Raw genomic sequence first — 16,442 nt, forward strand, 5'->3', positions numbered from 1 at the left:
GTGACAGTACGATTTTATAACCAGTAACCATGAGACATTCAAGAAGAGTTTTCTTTTATGTATTAAAGAATCCCTTAAAGAATATAATGACAGTTTGTTTCAATTAATAGTGTTACATGCAGACAAGATTCACAAGAGTTGCTCGAGTCCCAGAGGTGTCAGTTGTAATCCCCTATACTTATCAGTTACAAATTATCATAGGAGCTAATTTAAGCACCCTTGTTGCTCTGCCACGGCTTGAACACTGCCACCACAATGATTGCAACGATGATAAGAAGGATGAGTATCGCAATGCACATCCATTTCCTCGAATTCTTTTGTAGCTTCTTGGCCTTCTGAAGAGAGGTATTCCCCTGCTGTACATGATCTACTGCACTTGATACCTGCGGAATGAAAGCACAACATACATGATCGTCTACCCAAGTGTGATACAAGAGTTGCATTCTGCGTCATGCTTTTACAAATCAACTTCTGTTTTCTTTCAGGTTTGAAACTTTACGAAATTCAGGGGATCATCATGCTTTGAGATTGTTGTAATTACCTGGGTTTCTATGTTGTCAAGCAATTCCCCTTGTGCATCGACCAGCACCGCCATATCCATAAATATCTGTGCATACGAGTTGGTGTTTAACATGTAATATATACTCATGGCGAAACACAAACAGAAAATTTTCCTTTTAGTTTTGCAGCTATTCTCACGGTCGGTCTCAATAAATCATGGCAATTAAAAGTGGACAATAACTTGGTTTTCTTATGAGCTACATGACTAAACAGAGACTTACCACGTCATGACACAACTTAATAATCTACCGATCCTTCACTTTCTTACAGAATTCCACGCAGAAAGATTTAACAGATTAATGTTATTATATTCAATTAGGCAATACCAAATTGTAAACTCTAAATTAAAAGGCCTATGCTAGACATCTGTATTGTATAGCAACTTCATGTCTTCATCAGAGAGTACGCATCATTGCACAAACTAAGAAGATACCTGTTGTAAATCGAGAAGTTTCTTCTCAAGATCTCTAACAGCATCATGTCGCTCTTGAATTTCGGCCAGAGTGTCCATTATCTACAATTTGATACACAATTTTGGATGCGATCAATCTTAATCAGAAAATTCAATGTTTCAACAACCCAAGCTAACAAATTTACGAGAGGAGTTAAGAGCTTGGAATTAATTGTTCAAAGTGCCAAAAAGTTTGTCAAGTTTGTGAGAGAATTCAGAATTTTGATCATAAAAAGTGCTTATTTGGGGGCAGAGAATAAAAAAGGAAAACTGACAAACCTGGCCTCGCCCTTGTTCCTGGATAGCCTTTTGGAAAATTTGTTCACTGTCCCCTGTCTCGATTAATCTTTCAATTGTCTGTACAATGTTAAATGATTAGAAAACGAGCTTTCACAATGGTATAGATATACCATAATTTCAACAGTGCATTTTTACCTCTTCATCAGCTCTTGCGCCCGTCACTGACGATAACAAAAAGCAAGAAAAATAAAATATAAAATCAGATTATGGAAAATCAAGTAGAGGTTCTAAAAATAGCAGCGATTCATGAGTGGCAAGTGAGGGGTTTAAACCTGTAAAAACTCGCCTCTCGACGACATCACGATACTCTTGATGGATGGTTTCCCTTAGAGTCTGCATATTTTGGAATTTAAAAAATTTAGTGATGAAAGAAATAAAGAAACAGACATTAAAACAAAATGAATGTGTGGGTGCGTGTGGCCTACCTGAAATTCAGCCATCTTGTCCTTTAATTTCTTTTTCAAGGCACTGCAACAATAGATAACAGTGGACACTTGACAATGTTGGATTCAGTTGAGTTGACAAATTAATAAAAGGATTTCTCAAACAAGCATGTGTGAGGGAAAATCATTGGTGATCCCACAACTTAGTAGATGCCAAAAGGAAATGAGGGGAAATAGGCGTAAGGCATTTCAAAGGCAATTGTTGAAGTACGAACGTACAGGGTTGTTGCTGTTCGGGATCTATCTACACCTGTTCCTTTTCCACAACCAGCCTTCTGTCTGTTTGCTAAATTCTGGACCCAGAAAGAAAGCTTAGTCCGACAAGTAAAGTTACAGTGAACCACAGAAATAAAAGCAAGCTTTCTGTTGAGTCAGGTTTTACCTCTTTGTCCAGTTCTTCAATTTTTGACTTTATCCAACGAGCAACTTTTCCAACTTCATCGACATCTTTTTCCATCCGTTGCTTGATTGCTGCACATAGTGAAAGGATCCATCATCTCTGTTGGGTTAATGAGGAAGGAAAAAATAAGTTGATGGATGCAAACAGAAGAGAGAACACCAGCAGAGGGAAACTGATTACAGGCGTTATTTTTCAAAAATTATGAGAAAACAAGCTAGAATAATTTCTGACATCTCCTGTCCTGTATGCATATCGTTTCCTCCCTTCATTTTAATCCATAGACATCATTACAGAACTATGAAAGGAACAAGCATACAGAACATAAAAGAAAAATACGAATATAAGCATGAAAGATTCGCGTGATTATCGAATTAATTAAACAAGTTTGAGATTACATTTCATTGAAGGAGCCTTAGTAATAGCCTTGGACTCCTCATGTGCACCCTGCAGACAAAAGCCATTAAAAGTGATAAAAAAAAGTGCATTTAATTTTTAATTTTTTATATCTCAAAGAATCATTACAACTATAATGCTGTCTAATTTTTTAAGCTATTGTATAAGGCACAAAAATGTAAACACAGGAATTTTCCAAAATAACAGTTTCACAATATTTAAATTAGTGGGTACAAACACAGTAAATTTACCAATCTGGATGACGCATTATTTTGCAAATAAACAATACTCAGTCCAGTTGCTATACAATTCTACGTTACCTACACTGCAGCATGACGTTTATATGTTCGGTTTAGTTACAGTTATACTTGTTCATAAGCTTATCACTAAATTCCCAATTTGATGAAAACGATATGTAACTAGAAATCCGTTAATGATATCACCGCATATTGGCATCATGCATACAATTACAAAGACGACAACATTATCAAACCAAAACGGAAGGACTCAAATCTTTGAGCTTCGTGGATAAGTAAATTCACTCTCAATTAAGTTTAACAGCTGATTTCATCAGCGCAACATGAAATGAGACCAAGTTAAGAGTAGTAAGTCTATACATTTTGGACAAGCGAGCCCAACCAATTAGGAACTATGACAGCTGAGGCTAACAAAAAAACCTTCACGGTGCTGGCAAGGTAAGGAAAACATATTGGAAAGCATAATACCTGGAGCTTTTTCAAAAGCTTATCAAGCTTCTCATTTTGCTTCTCGATCTCTTGAACCTGGAGATGAAAAAAAATCATGAAAGCATTCAGAATCAACAGAAAGTAAACATAACACATACTCCATATACAGAATAATTATCTATGGAAAAAGTAACGGAAAAAGAAATAATTGCGTTTCATACATTTAAGGGATATTAAAGAAAAGTAAGTCAAGGAAGTTAAGGCACCTTTTTGAAGAAATTCTCCAAACCAAGTTCTCCAGAATTCATTGAAGCATGTGCTCCTAGTTCAATATCCCCATCTCTCGAAGCTTGACCCCGAGGGATCTCAAAAGAATCCTGCAAGCAGTAATTAGGTCATAAATGTACTTGAACAAAACCTTAATCCCAAATCCGATTGCTTGAGTTCAATGGGGTTTAGGAAAGAAAGATAAAAGGAAAGAAAAGGCACGTTAACTATGACTTGAACTTACGTAATGACATGACACTACTAAATTTCTAAGAACACATTTTGGTATATAATTAGTACAGACAAGCAAACACCATACATAGAAAGAAAAACCAAGTCTCAATCGCAGATTAAATGGCTTGTGCATATGTCAAGTGTTATTCCGCAGTTCTGCATTATGTAAAAGCACAATACTTGCGTTGCAACTTCCATCATTGTCCTTATCGTTAATCATTTCAATTCCAAAAAAGAGAAAAAGGGAAGTACTTTCCACAAATTAAAACAAGTTTCGTTTATAAAGATCTTAAGCGATTCAAACACCAATGCCGATGAACTCTGTTCAAAAGCTGAGAAACCAAAAACAACAAAGGAAAATAAAAGGAAAAGAAACCAAATTGTTCAATTTTCTCAGTTTAGGGTAACACCAAACTGTTCGAAAGCTGCAGTAGCTCGTGTGGATTGAGATGCAATGAAGTAAAACCAACCACTCCCATTCCCTCAAGCACAATGCAAAATCCCATGATTCAAAAACTTTCAATTTTTCCATCAATTTCCCTCCTTTTTCTCACTAACCAAACGGAAAGTAAAGAGAACCAACATCCCATAAGCCAAAAATTCAAAAAAAACTCATTAAAAAAGCAGATCCAATAACATCAAACGCAGCCGGATCATGACAAAAACAGAGCATCAAAAACTCGAAGCATGCCCAAACAAACAAACCATGGCATAAATTAATGAAAGAAAATCAAATACATTACCGTTAGCAGGTCGTTCATTGTCGAGGGCAGCTGACAAATGCAACAAAGAAAAACTACAGCTTGCGAAGAAATTTAACAAAAACTAAAAATTTAAGGAAAAAAATTGAAGGCTTTTCCCCCGTGAGGGACCTGGTTAATTAAAAAAACCAGGCCACTGTTAGGGTTTCTAGAGGAGAGGGAGAGCGAAACAAAATGAAAGGGAAAGAAAGAAAGAAAGAAAGAAAGAAAGATTTTGCTTTTTGCGCTGGAGATGTTGCAGCAGAGAGAGGGGGGGGAGAGAGAGAGATCAGAGAGACGGAACGTGATTTTCTTTTCTGTTTTAAATTTCTCACTTTGTTTTCAGTTTTGAAATTCGTTTGTTACTTTTTTATTTTTAAACCATTATTGATTTATTACTCAAGCTGGGAATTTTCCAAAAACGATATTATCAACATTCGTAAAAAGAGTGAGTCAAGTCTCACAATAAACTAACAATAATATTATATAAATTTATTTTTTATGAAAATCGAACTTAAAATTTATCACTTACAAATGAAAATGAAGAAAAATATTATTAGTACGAAATCACCTCAACCTAGAATATTTGAAAAAGAAAGAAGTTGCACTTCCTATTTTTAAATGACGAAAGCGGCCCATTGATTTCGGCTGTTTTTCTCTACTTACATTACATGACAGCCATTGAAAAACTATGTAGCATGTGTTATGTCGGTCATGGCGGTGGACCTACGAGGTTCCACGAGTACTTGTAGGGTGCGTTTGTTGCACCGGACTGTCTCGGACTGGACTAGCTGCTGGGACTAAGTTGGACTGGCTTAGACTAGACTAAGCTGGACTAACTTAGTGAAGCGTTTGGTGCAGTGTCGGACTAAGAAGCAGGATAATGAAAACAGGATTATTCACCATATTTGTGTTTGCTTAGACTAGGATTACATTATTGTTCTATTTTAATAGCTCCAATACATGTGTCCAATGTCCTAAAAATTGGAGGGTTTGGAATTGGAATTGGGGTTGGCATAGGTGTAGCAGCATTGAAATTGAAATGGGAGTAACAATCTTACAAATTACTACAAATATTTGGGCACATTGCCCTGAGTTTAATCTCTTGAATTGTTATTGTAATCAATCCACAACTTGCCCTTAAAAGTTGATTTAATTTGTCTTCTTATCACACATTAAACGTCATTAGCCATCAAATACTTATATCAACATAACTTGATCCAAGGATTTCTTAGTCCGACAAATACATCATTCACTAAATTTTCATCCAGGATATTTTACAAAATGCCAGTTAACTATAGTATAGCATTCCAAAGTAGATCTCCATACTTTACAAAATCCTAGTTAACATTAGACAAAATACGTCATAGTGCAAAGCTAAGTTAGAAGCCATAACCTAAGATTGTACGATTAATAAAATACATCCATGTCTAAGGGCACCACATAATATACTCATCCGCTTGCTTTGTCGCTTAAAAGCCTTTGGACGAACACTTTCTTGAGTCCCGAATTGATTGCCCTGAACACTCCCACATTTTGTGGTTTTTCCAAAATAAGAGTCAATGCATCAATTTGATCCATAGGAGAAAGACCCATTGCTTCAAGTTCGTTAGCTATGTCAGTATGATTTGCAGTACCTTGAACTAAAGCTTCAGTTACCATTTGCATCCTCTTCCCACTTTCAACATAAAATTCTTTCAGTCCACTAATAATTGCCTCGGTTCCATCACTTGAATTTTCCATAGCTCTTTTCCTCTTTCTTTGGCTATTTTCAGATGGGGTGCTTTGTTGGCTTTGTTGGTTCATTGAAGATACAACATTTTCACCTCCAATATCACTTGCACCAACCTGAGCATGACTTTGTTCCTCCATCATTTCAGCAGGAGTTTCGGCTACATTACCCGTAGCCCGATCTTTTCCAAATATATATGCAAATCTATCGTACAGTGGAAAAGGTTTGCTTCTCCATCCATCAGCTTCTTTATTTTTCTAAGATTATATGAACATAGCAAAACTAAAATTTAGCATGCATAACAAATATAGCAGCAAGAATATAACTAATGTATAAATAAAATAGGATATGAACCTGCACATAAGAAAGCCATGCGTCATCACTGTCAACTTCAACGCACTTTTTGACATCATTCCATGCAAATCCACTTGTGTTTATCATGTCAAGGACCAAACTATATGTTTTTTTCCATTTCTTCAACTTTGACTCAATATGTGGAGTTGCCTTTATATTTGAATTAGGACATAAAACATTGACAGCTTTCGCTATTTCAATCAAAGTACCTTGTTTGAAAGCACCTGTGTCACATCGTTGCTTCCGAGCAACAAAATCCTCAAGAACGGATAGTAATACTTCTTCCTCAAAGGCTTCCCATTTACGCCTTCTTCCTTTTGGCTCTTGAGAAGCATTCAAATTATTGTGGTTATCCATACCTAAACAAAAAATATTTGAATGTACTAAAATACAATACAAAGAATCAATTTGCATAATATCCAATCAATTTGCATAATATCCAATCATTTTAATAATATCCAACGTATGCATGATAAAAAGGAAAACTAAAATAAAATCTTATCATTAACACATATAGCTAGTTCGGTTGATGGTTCCTAATTGCTCTCCACTCATTATACATTTCCTGAGCCATGGCATTCCTCTTTGCAGTCCACTGGTCAGATGTTTCAACACTACCAACATATTCACCTTCTTCTGTATTTTGTCCATCTTCTATTATTGGCACATTCTCCATTGGATCTACAGACATCTCTTGCCTAATAAGATTGTGTAGTAGGCAACAAGCGGTAATTATTCGACCTTGTGTCCTTATCGGATAGAAAGATGGACTCCTTAGTATCCCCCACCTTCCTTTTAGCAAGCCAAAACAACGTTCAATTACATTCCTTGCCTTAGAATGCTTCATGTTAAAATATTCTTCCTTATTAGAAGGTGTTCGTCCTTCCCATTCAGATAAATGATAAGGTATTCCTCTATAGGGTGCAAGGAATCCTTCACCATTTGTATAACCACCATCTACAAGGTAATAATAACCTAATAAAAAAAAAGACCTTATATTAGTATTTTGTAGTTCACAAACAAAACTAGACCTAACTTACAAAGTTGAGACTAACTAATAATCTTACCCGTTGGTACCTTAAAACCATTAGGCCTAGTAATTGCATCATGTAGCACTCTAGAGTCTGATGCGGAACCCTCCCACCCCGGAAACACATATATGAACTGCATATCTCCTGAACACACACCTAATACATTAGTTGCGACTCGACCCTTTCTAGTTCGGTATCTTGGTTTGTCAATTTCAGGTACATGCACATCAATGTGTGTTCCATCTAATGCTCCCAAGCAATTCAAAAAAAAAAAAAATAAGCTTTTGTTAATTTATACAAAGGAAATGAAGAGTTAAAGCTTAGGGAAAATGAAAATAATTATCAACATACCTTAAAACATCGCCACCTAGGATCTGTAGAATCAATAGGCACAGGTTGAGGGACTTTTAGTAGGATACCTTGTAATCGCAAAATTCCTTGCAATACACTATTGAAATACCTACTTATAGTCTCTCCCGACCTATAAAATCTACCACCAACACTACGATTCTTAGTATGATGTGCTAGTATTTGTAAAGTCATACACACCTGCTCCTCTACAGAGACCAAACCATCCGTTTTTACCCTCCCATCTTGACGAAGTAAGTCACATAATATGCCAAAAGTCCTTCTATCCATTCTCAATTCGTTGACACATTCAACATCAGTATTCCCTATTATACCATTCAGATAACACAAACTAATCTCTCGTCTAACAAGTGAACGGTTAGTCAAGGTGCGTCGTTCAACATGTCTCTGTTTTGCCCTTAGCATCAGCAACACAAGAATCGTACAAATGCAAATCGTCTCTAAATGAGACATCTCTAACAATAAGATCAATAAAAGCTTCCTTCGATCCATATCTATCCAAACAAAAAAAAAAAACGAAAAAAATATTAAGGACATTATGCTACTGCACGCTTTCCATCTGGCACAAAGAACAAACCAAATAATATAATCCAACTATGCTATATCAGCTGATAAAACAACATTACCGCAAATATCAAAAGCAAACTGAAACAAGTACAAAATTTCTAGGTATACTTATACCTAGAAAAACAGAAATCATGGAAAAATAGGTAGGGAAATGATAAGTTGCACTTGAACTAATCAATCGTGCAGTGTTTTAGTTTAAAATACAACTCGGGGTGTAGAGAAGAGAGTTGTCAGATAATATGAAGCAGAAGATTCGAGCATAATATCAAGCTATCGGTGGAAGCCCAGATAAGCCTCTGCAGTCTAACTATTTTCTAAATATCATAGTTGTGATTGGTGTTTTGGCAATTTTGTCGTCTTTATTCGGAAACTGAGCTCCTTAACCATCGAATGCAAGCAAAGCCGAAAATATACTTGAACTCCTTAACCACCGGAGAGAACTATGCTGTCATAATCACTAGATTTCCTTCAAAAGCTAGATCATAAGACAGAAGACATTTCACATACAAAAGCTGGAAACTTAATCTTTCAGTGGTAGGTATATGGTATAATCAAATCACCAAAATCTTATGCCTTTCGGTTGCACGACGAGTAGGTGGACCTATGCTTCTTAACAAGAAAGACTGCAGACTCAAAAATCATGAATAAATGATAAAAATGTGCACACTTGTAGCCTAGACACTCAACGGACACCAAAAAACAAAGTCAGATGACTTACTTTTTTCTTTTTTTTTTTTTTTTTTTTTTTAATTCTTACTTGATCCCGAACTTATTTAGTGATAATCGCCTAATGGAATGGCCTTTAACTCCTATAACATGTTATTCTCAAAGCTATTTTTCTTTCATTTTTAATGTTTAGGCTACCTACTCTATCCAAATAAGCATACAGACATTGCCACAGAAAAAACCACGACCAAGTGGACTATGTGGAACTATTCCGATGCCAAGCTCCCTATACACGATAGCATTGAACAAAATGATTCACAAAAACTGCGATGGACTATACATACAAGGCCATCTTCAAAAGCATTCCCTTCTTTACTTAACAGAAACGGAATGATGGAAACAATTCATGGTACCAGTTTTGCATAACTCAGAGTCTCAGATTGGATTTTGAACATACCTGCAAAGTGGAACAATGTCTTCCTCAATATCACGAGTCCAGAGGGACCACTCGATTTGTATAGCTGTGATCGGATAAATTGCGTGTGCCCTCCTTATTGTGTCCGGGCTGGCCTCAGATAACCCGATATACTTTACTTTTCCTTCTTCCACAAGTTTCTTCAGCTCACCCACCTAAACTCCACGAAAAACAAACGTATCTAATCAGTTTATACACAAGTTTGGTGCTTGGACGACTGTTGCTCATCTTATGGTGAACAAACAAGCATTAGTTGTGTGGCTATGTACTTAATCTCTTCCACCTGAACAGACCAAGGTACCGTAGTGCTTCCCACAACTGATCCACCCTAAATGGTTGACATAGCAGAATAGAAGAAATATATGCTCATCACGAAAGCTATCTCGTATGAAATTGGAAAGACTTCATTAAGAAGTCTGCATTTTTTATTTCATGAGGAAGATTATGTAAAGAAATGAATAATTATGTTAAGATTTGACAAAAAAAAAAATAATTATGTAAAGAAATGATCTTTAGATGATGATAAAAAGAATGAACACCTCCATTTCTAATGGTTGTATGATAAAACTAAGTTAATCTCAAGAGGAGGGGAGACAAGTAAGCTCCTCCATGAGGGAGAGACAAGTATTAAGATTATGACTTATTTCCAATGTGGGTTTGCCTTTCCTTTCCTTTGCCTCCCTTTGCCTCTATGACAGCTCAAATTAAAGTGATCTCAATAATCAAACCATCTTTCCCTTCCTCTCAAAAAGCTCTAAGAAAACTTTTGTTGCAAGTCTCTCTCTCTCTCTCTCTCTCTCTTTCTAACAACCTTCATAATGAGATAGAAACACTGAGGCTTCTCTCAATTGTATTCTTGATTTTCTCCAAGAAAACATTTGAGAGTGATATAGAGATAGGGTTTTAATCATTTTGTCACTTTAATTTAAGCACACGTGTAGCTAGCCAGGCATATGGCTAATGCTAATGCTAATGCTATAACAACAGCAGCAGGTGCAGCAGCTCCAGCAGCATCAACATCAAAGTTCATCAAATGTGTGACAGTTGGAGATGGTGCTGTTGGAAAGACATGCCTTCTCATCTCCTACACTAGCAACACTTTCCCTACCGTATATATTTTCTTACCTTCAACCCCTTTATGCATCTTTTTTTTTCCTTTCTGTCATTTTCATTGAATTTTTCATATTCGTTTCCCATTATCTTCTTGTTTTCTCATCAGTCATACATGATCTTTCTCATCAGTAAGTTAAGCATTTGTATGATAAAGAAATTACTCGTAAGTAAAAGACGAATGAGTTGTTCAAAGTTCGTATTGACAGTGGAGTCCTAATGAGTTATTCACCGAACATTTTCTATACATGTTGCTTGCTAACTCGTATGCGTATTCTTTTGGCAGACTTACTAATCTGCTGAGAAGACGAACATTTTCCTACTTTACCGAAGCAACACTATCGCATCATGTTTTCGAAAAACCCAAAAAAATCCCATTCGAATTAAAATCTTGAATTTGTTTAGAACCCAGATCATATATCAGATTTACACATCAAATTCGAAGCCAGATCACATTTCAGATTTACCATCACAGAAAAGCCCAAATCGCAAAATTATATACCCTAATTTGTTCAAGTGCAGAGGTCTAGGATTCAAAATTTCTCAAACCCAAAACAACAAAATCAAATAAAGCTCAGTAATATCACGATCTGCAAAACAAATGACGAAATAAATCGAAGATTCGAAGTTTACCAGATAACTCGGAGCAGATGAGGGCGAGCAGATGCAGATGAGGGAAGACGTAGAGATGAGGGTGAGGAAGACGCAGAGATGAGGGTGACGAAGACGACGATGAGCGAGGGCAAGACGACGATGAGGGAAAACGACGATGAGCGAGGGCAAGGAGGACGAGCAGGAAGTCACCCTCGCGATTTTCTCTGGGCTTACGAGTCCGCCCAATTTCGGGGATCCTGGGTAAGACCTCGTAAGGAGGTGTTTAATCCGAGCGAATCCCACCTAATCTCATTAAACCAAATCCTGCAGCACACCAAACAAGGGACTATAGTCCAGTCCAGTCCAGTCCTCCTTAATCCTATCAAACAAACGGGCCCGTATATTAAACTAAGGTGCTCAATTGTTTTCTAAATTCACGTTTTTAGTTTCTTCTTTGATAGTTTTTTTTAGAAGGTTAAAAATCTATTAGTACACCTATAAACATTTAAATTGTTCCTTATCAAACCCGATTTGATTTATTTTGGATAACTTAACTTGTAACTTTATTATACATCATCGAAACTCATAAGTTCAAAATAAATGTAAAAAATTCTTGATAAAAAAGATATGAATCATGGACTAAGGTTCAGTCGGATTGCACCCATCCTTGTGCATTCAACCTCAAATCTTGGACTATAGTTATGTAGAGAAAAAACAAAATTCAATCATGGTTGTTCAATAAATAATATTGAACGGTGAAAGAAGTTCATTCGATCAGCATCTAAAATCTATAATTTTATTTTGTTTTTAATTCACTTATCTTTATATATAAAACCAACAACTCCTTTTGGGGTCACAAACTTTACCAAAAAATAAGTGGACAGAAATGCCCATCAAACAAAAAACTTCAAAAGCAGCCCAAAATAATGTATCAAATGTGGCAGGGGTATTTTCGTCATTTTAAAAGTACTTTTTTAATAATTGTTTTTACAGTAATTTTTTTTTATATATATAATTAGTACCTCACAATAGGCTAGCAATAATGTGATTCACAAGTTGTTCGTTAAATATTATTTTTTCTATTTTTAAACACGTTCAAAACATCTTAAGAGGCATGTAATGCCGGTTATAAAAAAGGTTTTTCGCACGTGCATAATAATGTGATTAAATTAGTTGTCAAATGATTGTTTTTTTTTAACAAACGATATTATTTACACTAAGTGGAAGTGGGGTGGGGTTAGCCTCATTGAGCTAGCAATAATATGATTCAATCAGTTGTTTATTAAATATTATTTTCTCTATTCTTAATGTAAATTCAATAAAGATAAATTTTATTACGTGAATTCAGCTATTTTGATTGGTTTATGAAGGGTTAGCATGATCTAAGATTATTCATTTACTCCAAATATTTGACTTTCCTTTTGTCAATTTACGCATATAAATACATTTAAAACGTGTAAATCGCACATAACACTCCGTGATTCAAAAAATGTTCTCTTAATGAAGGGCATGAAGGAAAGTACAAAATTGATTAAAAGTTTGGCACCCTAAAAAAAAATATAGACCAAAAATTACTATTGAAACAAGGAGGGAGGTTGCGATGTGAAAGTGACCGGAAGGTAGGGAGGGGTGAGGGGTTCAAGACTTGGAAGAAGACTTAAGAGCTAAGTAAATTTTCTGATCCAAGTAGTCGACGTTGGAGTTTCGGAGAAAACACACAAAACGAAACGCCGCGTATTGGGTACGCACGCCACGCAGAATAATCAAGAAGGTGTCGGTCCTTCGCGTGTCGACGAAAATACCGACAGGTGGCTGCCCGTGGCACAATAAATCCAATGCCCAACAGCTTTCCGTATATCCAATTATATTTATATATCGATCAATTTGCACATCGACTCGAATCGAAGCTAACACTCTCTCTCTCTCACTTTCTCTCTCAAGAAACACCTTACGTTGCTGAAGAAGGCGGCTGTCAGACCAGAGCTTCCTTTAGGTACTGACGATTCGTTACTCCAATCAATTCCGTTTACGGATTAGTAAAGGTGTAGTTTTTGTGATCGATCGTGAATGCGTGTTATGAAATTGTGATTCTTTCTTGTTGCTTGTATTTGATATTATTATGTTGGTTTGTGTACTGCTTGATTTACTCATTTGCGTTCAATTGTATCAATTTAATTGCTTTGTGGGAATTTGGAGAAAAACGTTATCGAATTGTGGTCAAATCACCCTTGAGAAATCGATTTGATATGCTTTCCCTTACAACGGAATCGTGTTCGTGTCTTGAGAATCCTGACTGTTTATGTGGAAATCTCTCTGTTGGATGAAAGTGATAGGTTTTCCATCAAGTGTAGGACAAAATAGGGGTCGATTGAAGTGGCTAAAATTAGAGAACTCAGAGTTTGAGTTCCATCCTCCGAACCTTTGCAAGTTTGGGGAAATCTTTAGCCCCATGTGCATCGGCTGTGTATTTCGAAAAATGACAACAAAATGTTAACTAGAGCTAGATTCTTTTGGAACACTCTTTCGCCCTTTATCGGCTGTTGCTTGCTGCCAAAGATATGCATAACCTTGTCCCGAATCTCTACTCTGTGTTTTGTGATGGTGAACTGAAAATAAGTTTTGTTGGCTTTCGTTATTAGTCAAACGTGTAGATTAAGTACCTATAAGTTTCCAATTGTTTAAGCATGGTCTGCAATGTGCCGAGTATTAGCGAGCAGAAGGGATTTATACTTTTTGTTTAGTTACTTCGTTTTGTACATCACCAAGTTTAGGTTTTCTTTTTGTTTTAATCCACTGAATTTGTTTCCAGATTACTGATCGCACCGTTCATTTGTTTTAGGAATCTCAGGTTCGGAGGAAAGTGTTTTGCGTTTTGAGTTTTGGCAAATAGTCTGGAGATGGAAGACAAAACTGAATATAAAGGAGAAGAAATTGAAAAGGTTCAAAAGGAAGAACGGTTTATGGTGATGAAGACCAAGGATGTAGAACCAGGCGACCTGAAGGAGGAGAAGATTGAAGCGGAACTTGAATTAAAGACCAAGTCAGTGGTAAAAGAAAAGTCGAAACATGAAAAGGATGAGGATAAATATAAGGATGCAGATGAGGAGAAATCAAAGAAGAAGGATAAAGACATAACGAAAAAGGAAAAGAAGAACAAGAAGGACACTGAAGCGGGAGAGAGTGAAGAAGATAAAAAGAAGGACAAGGAAGAGAAGAAGAAAAAGAACAAGGGGAAGAACGTAGATAAAGATGATATAGAAGGGGGAGAAAAAGAGAAAAAGAAGAAAGATAAAAAGGACAAGGGTAAAGATTTAGAGGAAGGGGAAAAGGTGGATGATGAAAAAGAAGGGAAGAAGAAGGAGAAGAAAGACAAGGATGAGGAAAACGACGGTGATGATAAGAAAGAAGGAAAGAAGAATAAAGACGAGGATGAGAAAAAGAAGAAACACAAGGGCGATGATGAAAAAGAGAAGAAGAGTGATGAGGTAAAAGGTGACTACGAAAAAAAAGAAGGGGAGAAGAAGAAACACAAGGATGATAAAAAGAAGAAACACAAGGGTGGTGATGATGAAAAACAGAAGAAGAGCGATGAGGTGAAAGGTGACGACAATAAAAAAGGAGAGAAGAAGAAAGAGAAGGACGATAAAATGAAGAAACACAAGGACGGTGATGATGAAAAAGAGAAGAAGAGTGATGAGCAAAACGATAACAAAAAAGAAGGGAAGAATAAGAAAGACAAGGAGGACAAAACGAAGAAACACAAAAATGAAGAGGATGATGAGGAGGTCAAGGCTGAAGTTACTTCCAGGGAGATCGACATTGAAGAAAATGTAAAGGAATCTAAGGGGGAAGTAGAGGAGGAGACGCATATAGATGAAGGAAAGGACGATAAAAAGAAGAAACACAAGGGTGGTGATGATGAAAAAGAGAAGAAGAGTGATGAGGTAAAGGGTGACGATGATAAAAAGGAAGGGGAGAAGAAGAAAGACAAGGACGATAAAAAGAATGATAAAAAGGACGGGGAGAAGAAGAAAGACAAGGACGATAAAAAAAAGAAACACAAGGGTGGTGACGGCGAAAAAGAGAAGAGTGATGAGGTAAAAGGTGACGGCAATAAAAAAGAAGGGGAGAAGAAGAAAGACAAGGGCGATAAAAAGAAGAAACACAAGGACGGTGATGATGAAAAAGAGAAGAAGAGCGATGAGCAAAAAGATGACAAAAAAGAAGGGAAGAAGAAGAAAGACAAGGAGGACAAAAAGAAGAAACACAAAAATGAAGAGGATGAGGAGGAGGTCAAGGCTGAAGTTACTTCCAGGGAGATTGACACTGAAGAAAATGTAAAGGAATCAAAGGGTGAAGTAGAGGAGGAGACGCAGAGAGATGAAGGAAAGGAGGGTAAAGAGAAGAAAGATAAAGAGAAAAAAGTGAAGGGGGAGAAGGGTGAGAAGGGGGAGAAGGGCGAGAAGAAAAGGAAAGTCGATAAAAAGGACAAAGGCAGTGATGTTGGTACGCTGAAACAGAAGCTAGAGAAGATCAATGTCAAAATACAAGGCCTACTTGAGAAAAAGTCAGACATCATGAGGCAGATAACAGAAGCCGAAAGTGCAAGCCTCACTGTTGCTGAGAAGCCCACAGAAGCAGCAGCATAGCAATCTTTGGTAGCGCATTTCACCTCTCTATACTATGGTCCATACTTTGTGTTTAATTCTACATGAATAAAGGTGTTCCTGGTAACGAATAAACGTAATCTGTTAGTGTGGTTTTCTTGTGTTGTGCAATTTAGAAGTGATCCATGTGTAAACTGATGTTTTGTGTAAACCTCACATTTCGGTGAGTGTTAGGGCAGCGGAATAAGTACTAGAGGAAACCCAGTAAGCTGGAGTGGGTTGGTATGTGTATCAACTTACAGGATTATGATGGGAGGTTTCGGTAGGATGTAAATTACTTTGAAATTTTGTTTTGCACGTAAACAAAGAGGCTGTGTAACTTTTTATATGAAATACAAATTACAGTAGTATGTACGTGATATTTTCTCTGTATTCAAGTCTTGTTTTCTTCTGAGAAAGCAT

At 36.6% G+C, this 16,442-nt stretch overlaps 2 protein-coding genes across 4 annotated transcripts; one reads left to right on the forward strand and one right to left on the reverse strand.

Annotated features, from left to right (window-relative positions):
* Positions 1-37: 37 nt before the first annotated feature.
* Positions 38-4,815, reverse strand: LOC137712550 (syntaxin-132). The gene is made up of 13 exons (XM_068451631.2): positions 4,479-4,815; positions 3,501-3,611; positions 3,274-3,330; positions 2,551-2,599; positions 2,138-2,226; positions 1,975-2,048; positions 1,738-1,780; positions 1,585-1,645; positions 1,448-1,473; positions 1,292-1,369; positions 995-1,075; positions 542-607; positions 38-383 (listed from the first exon to the last, which is right to left on the reverse strand). The coding sequence occupies exons 1-13, from the start codon at positions 4,494-4,496 to the stop codon at positions 210-212; spliced, it is 927 nt and encodes a 308-aa protein (XP_068307732.1). The 5' UTR covers positions 4,497-4,815; the 3' UTR covers positions 38-209.
* Positions 4,816-12,940: 8,125 nt separating this feature from the next.
* On the forward strand, positions 12,941-16,412 carry LOC137713610 (uncharacterized). 3 transcript variants are annotated; one of them, XM_088683827.1, is made up of 3 exons: positions 12,941-13,366; positions 14,213-15,377; positions 15,426-16,412. In XM_088683827.1, exons 2-3 carry the CDS (start codon positions 14,271-14,273, stop codon positions 16,020-16,022), a joined length of 1,704 nt encoding a protein of 567 aa, XP_088539953.1. In that variant the 5' UTR covers positions 12,941-13,366; positions 14,213-14,270; the 3' UTR covers positions 16,023-16,412. The 3 variants fall into 3 exon arrangements, with proteins under 3 accessions (XP_088539953.1, XP_088539951.1, XP_088539952.1); XM_088683825.1 differs by having other exon boundaries at positions 14,213-16,412; XM_088683826.1 differs by having other exon boundaries at positions 13,235-13,366; positions 14,222-16,412.
* The last annotated feature ends 30 nt before the right edge of the window (positions 16,413-16,442 follow it).

This window comes from Pyrus communis, chromosome 14 (assembly GCF_041283825.1).
Source record: "Pyrus communis isolate YQ-2024b chromosome 14, ASM4128382v1, whole genome shotgun sequence".
Taxonomy (NCBI): Eukaryota; Viridiplantae; Streptophyta; class Magnoliopsida; order Rosales; family Rosaceae; genus Pyrus; species Pyrus communis.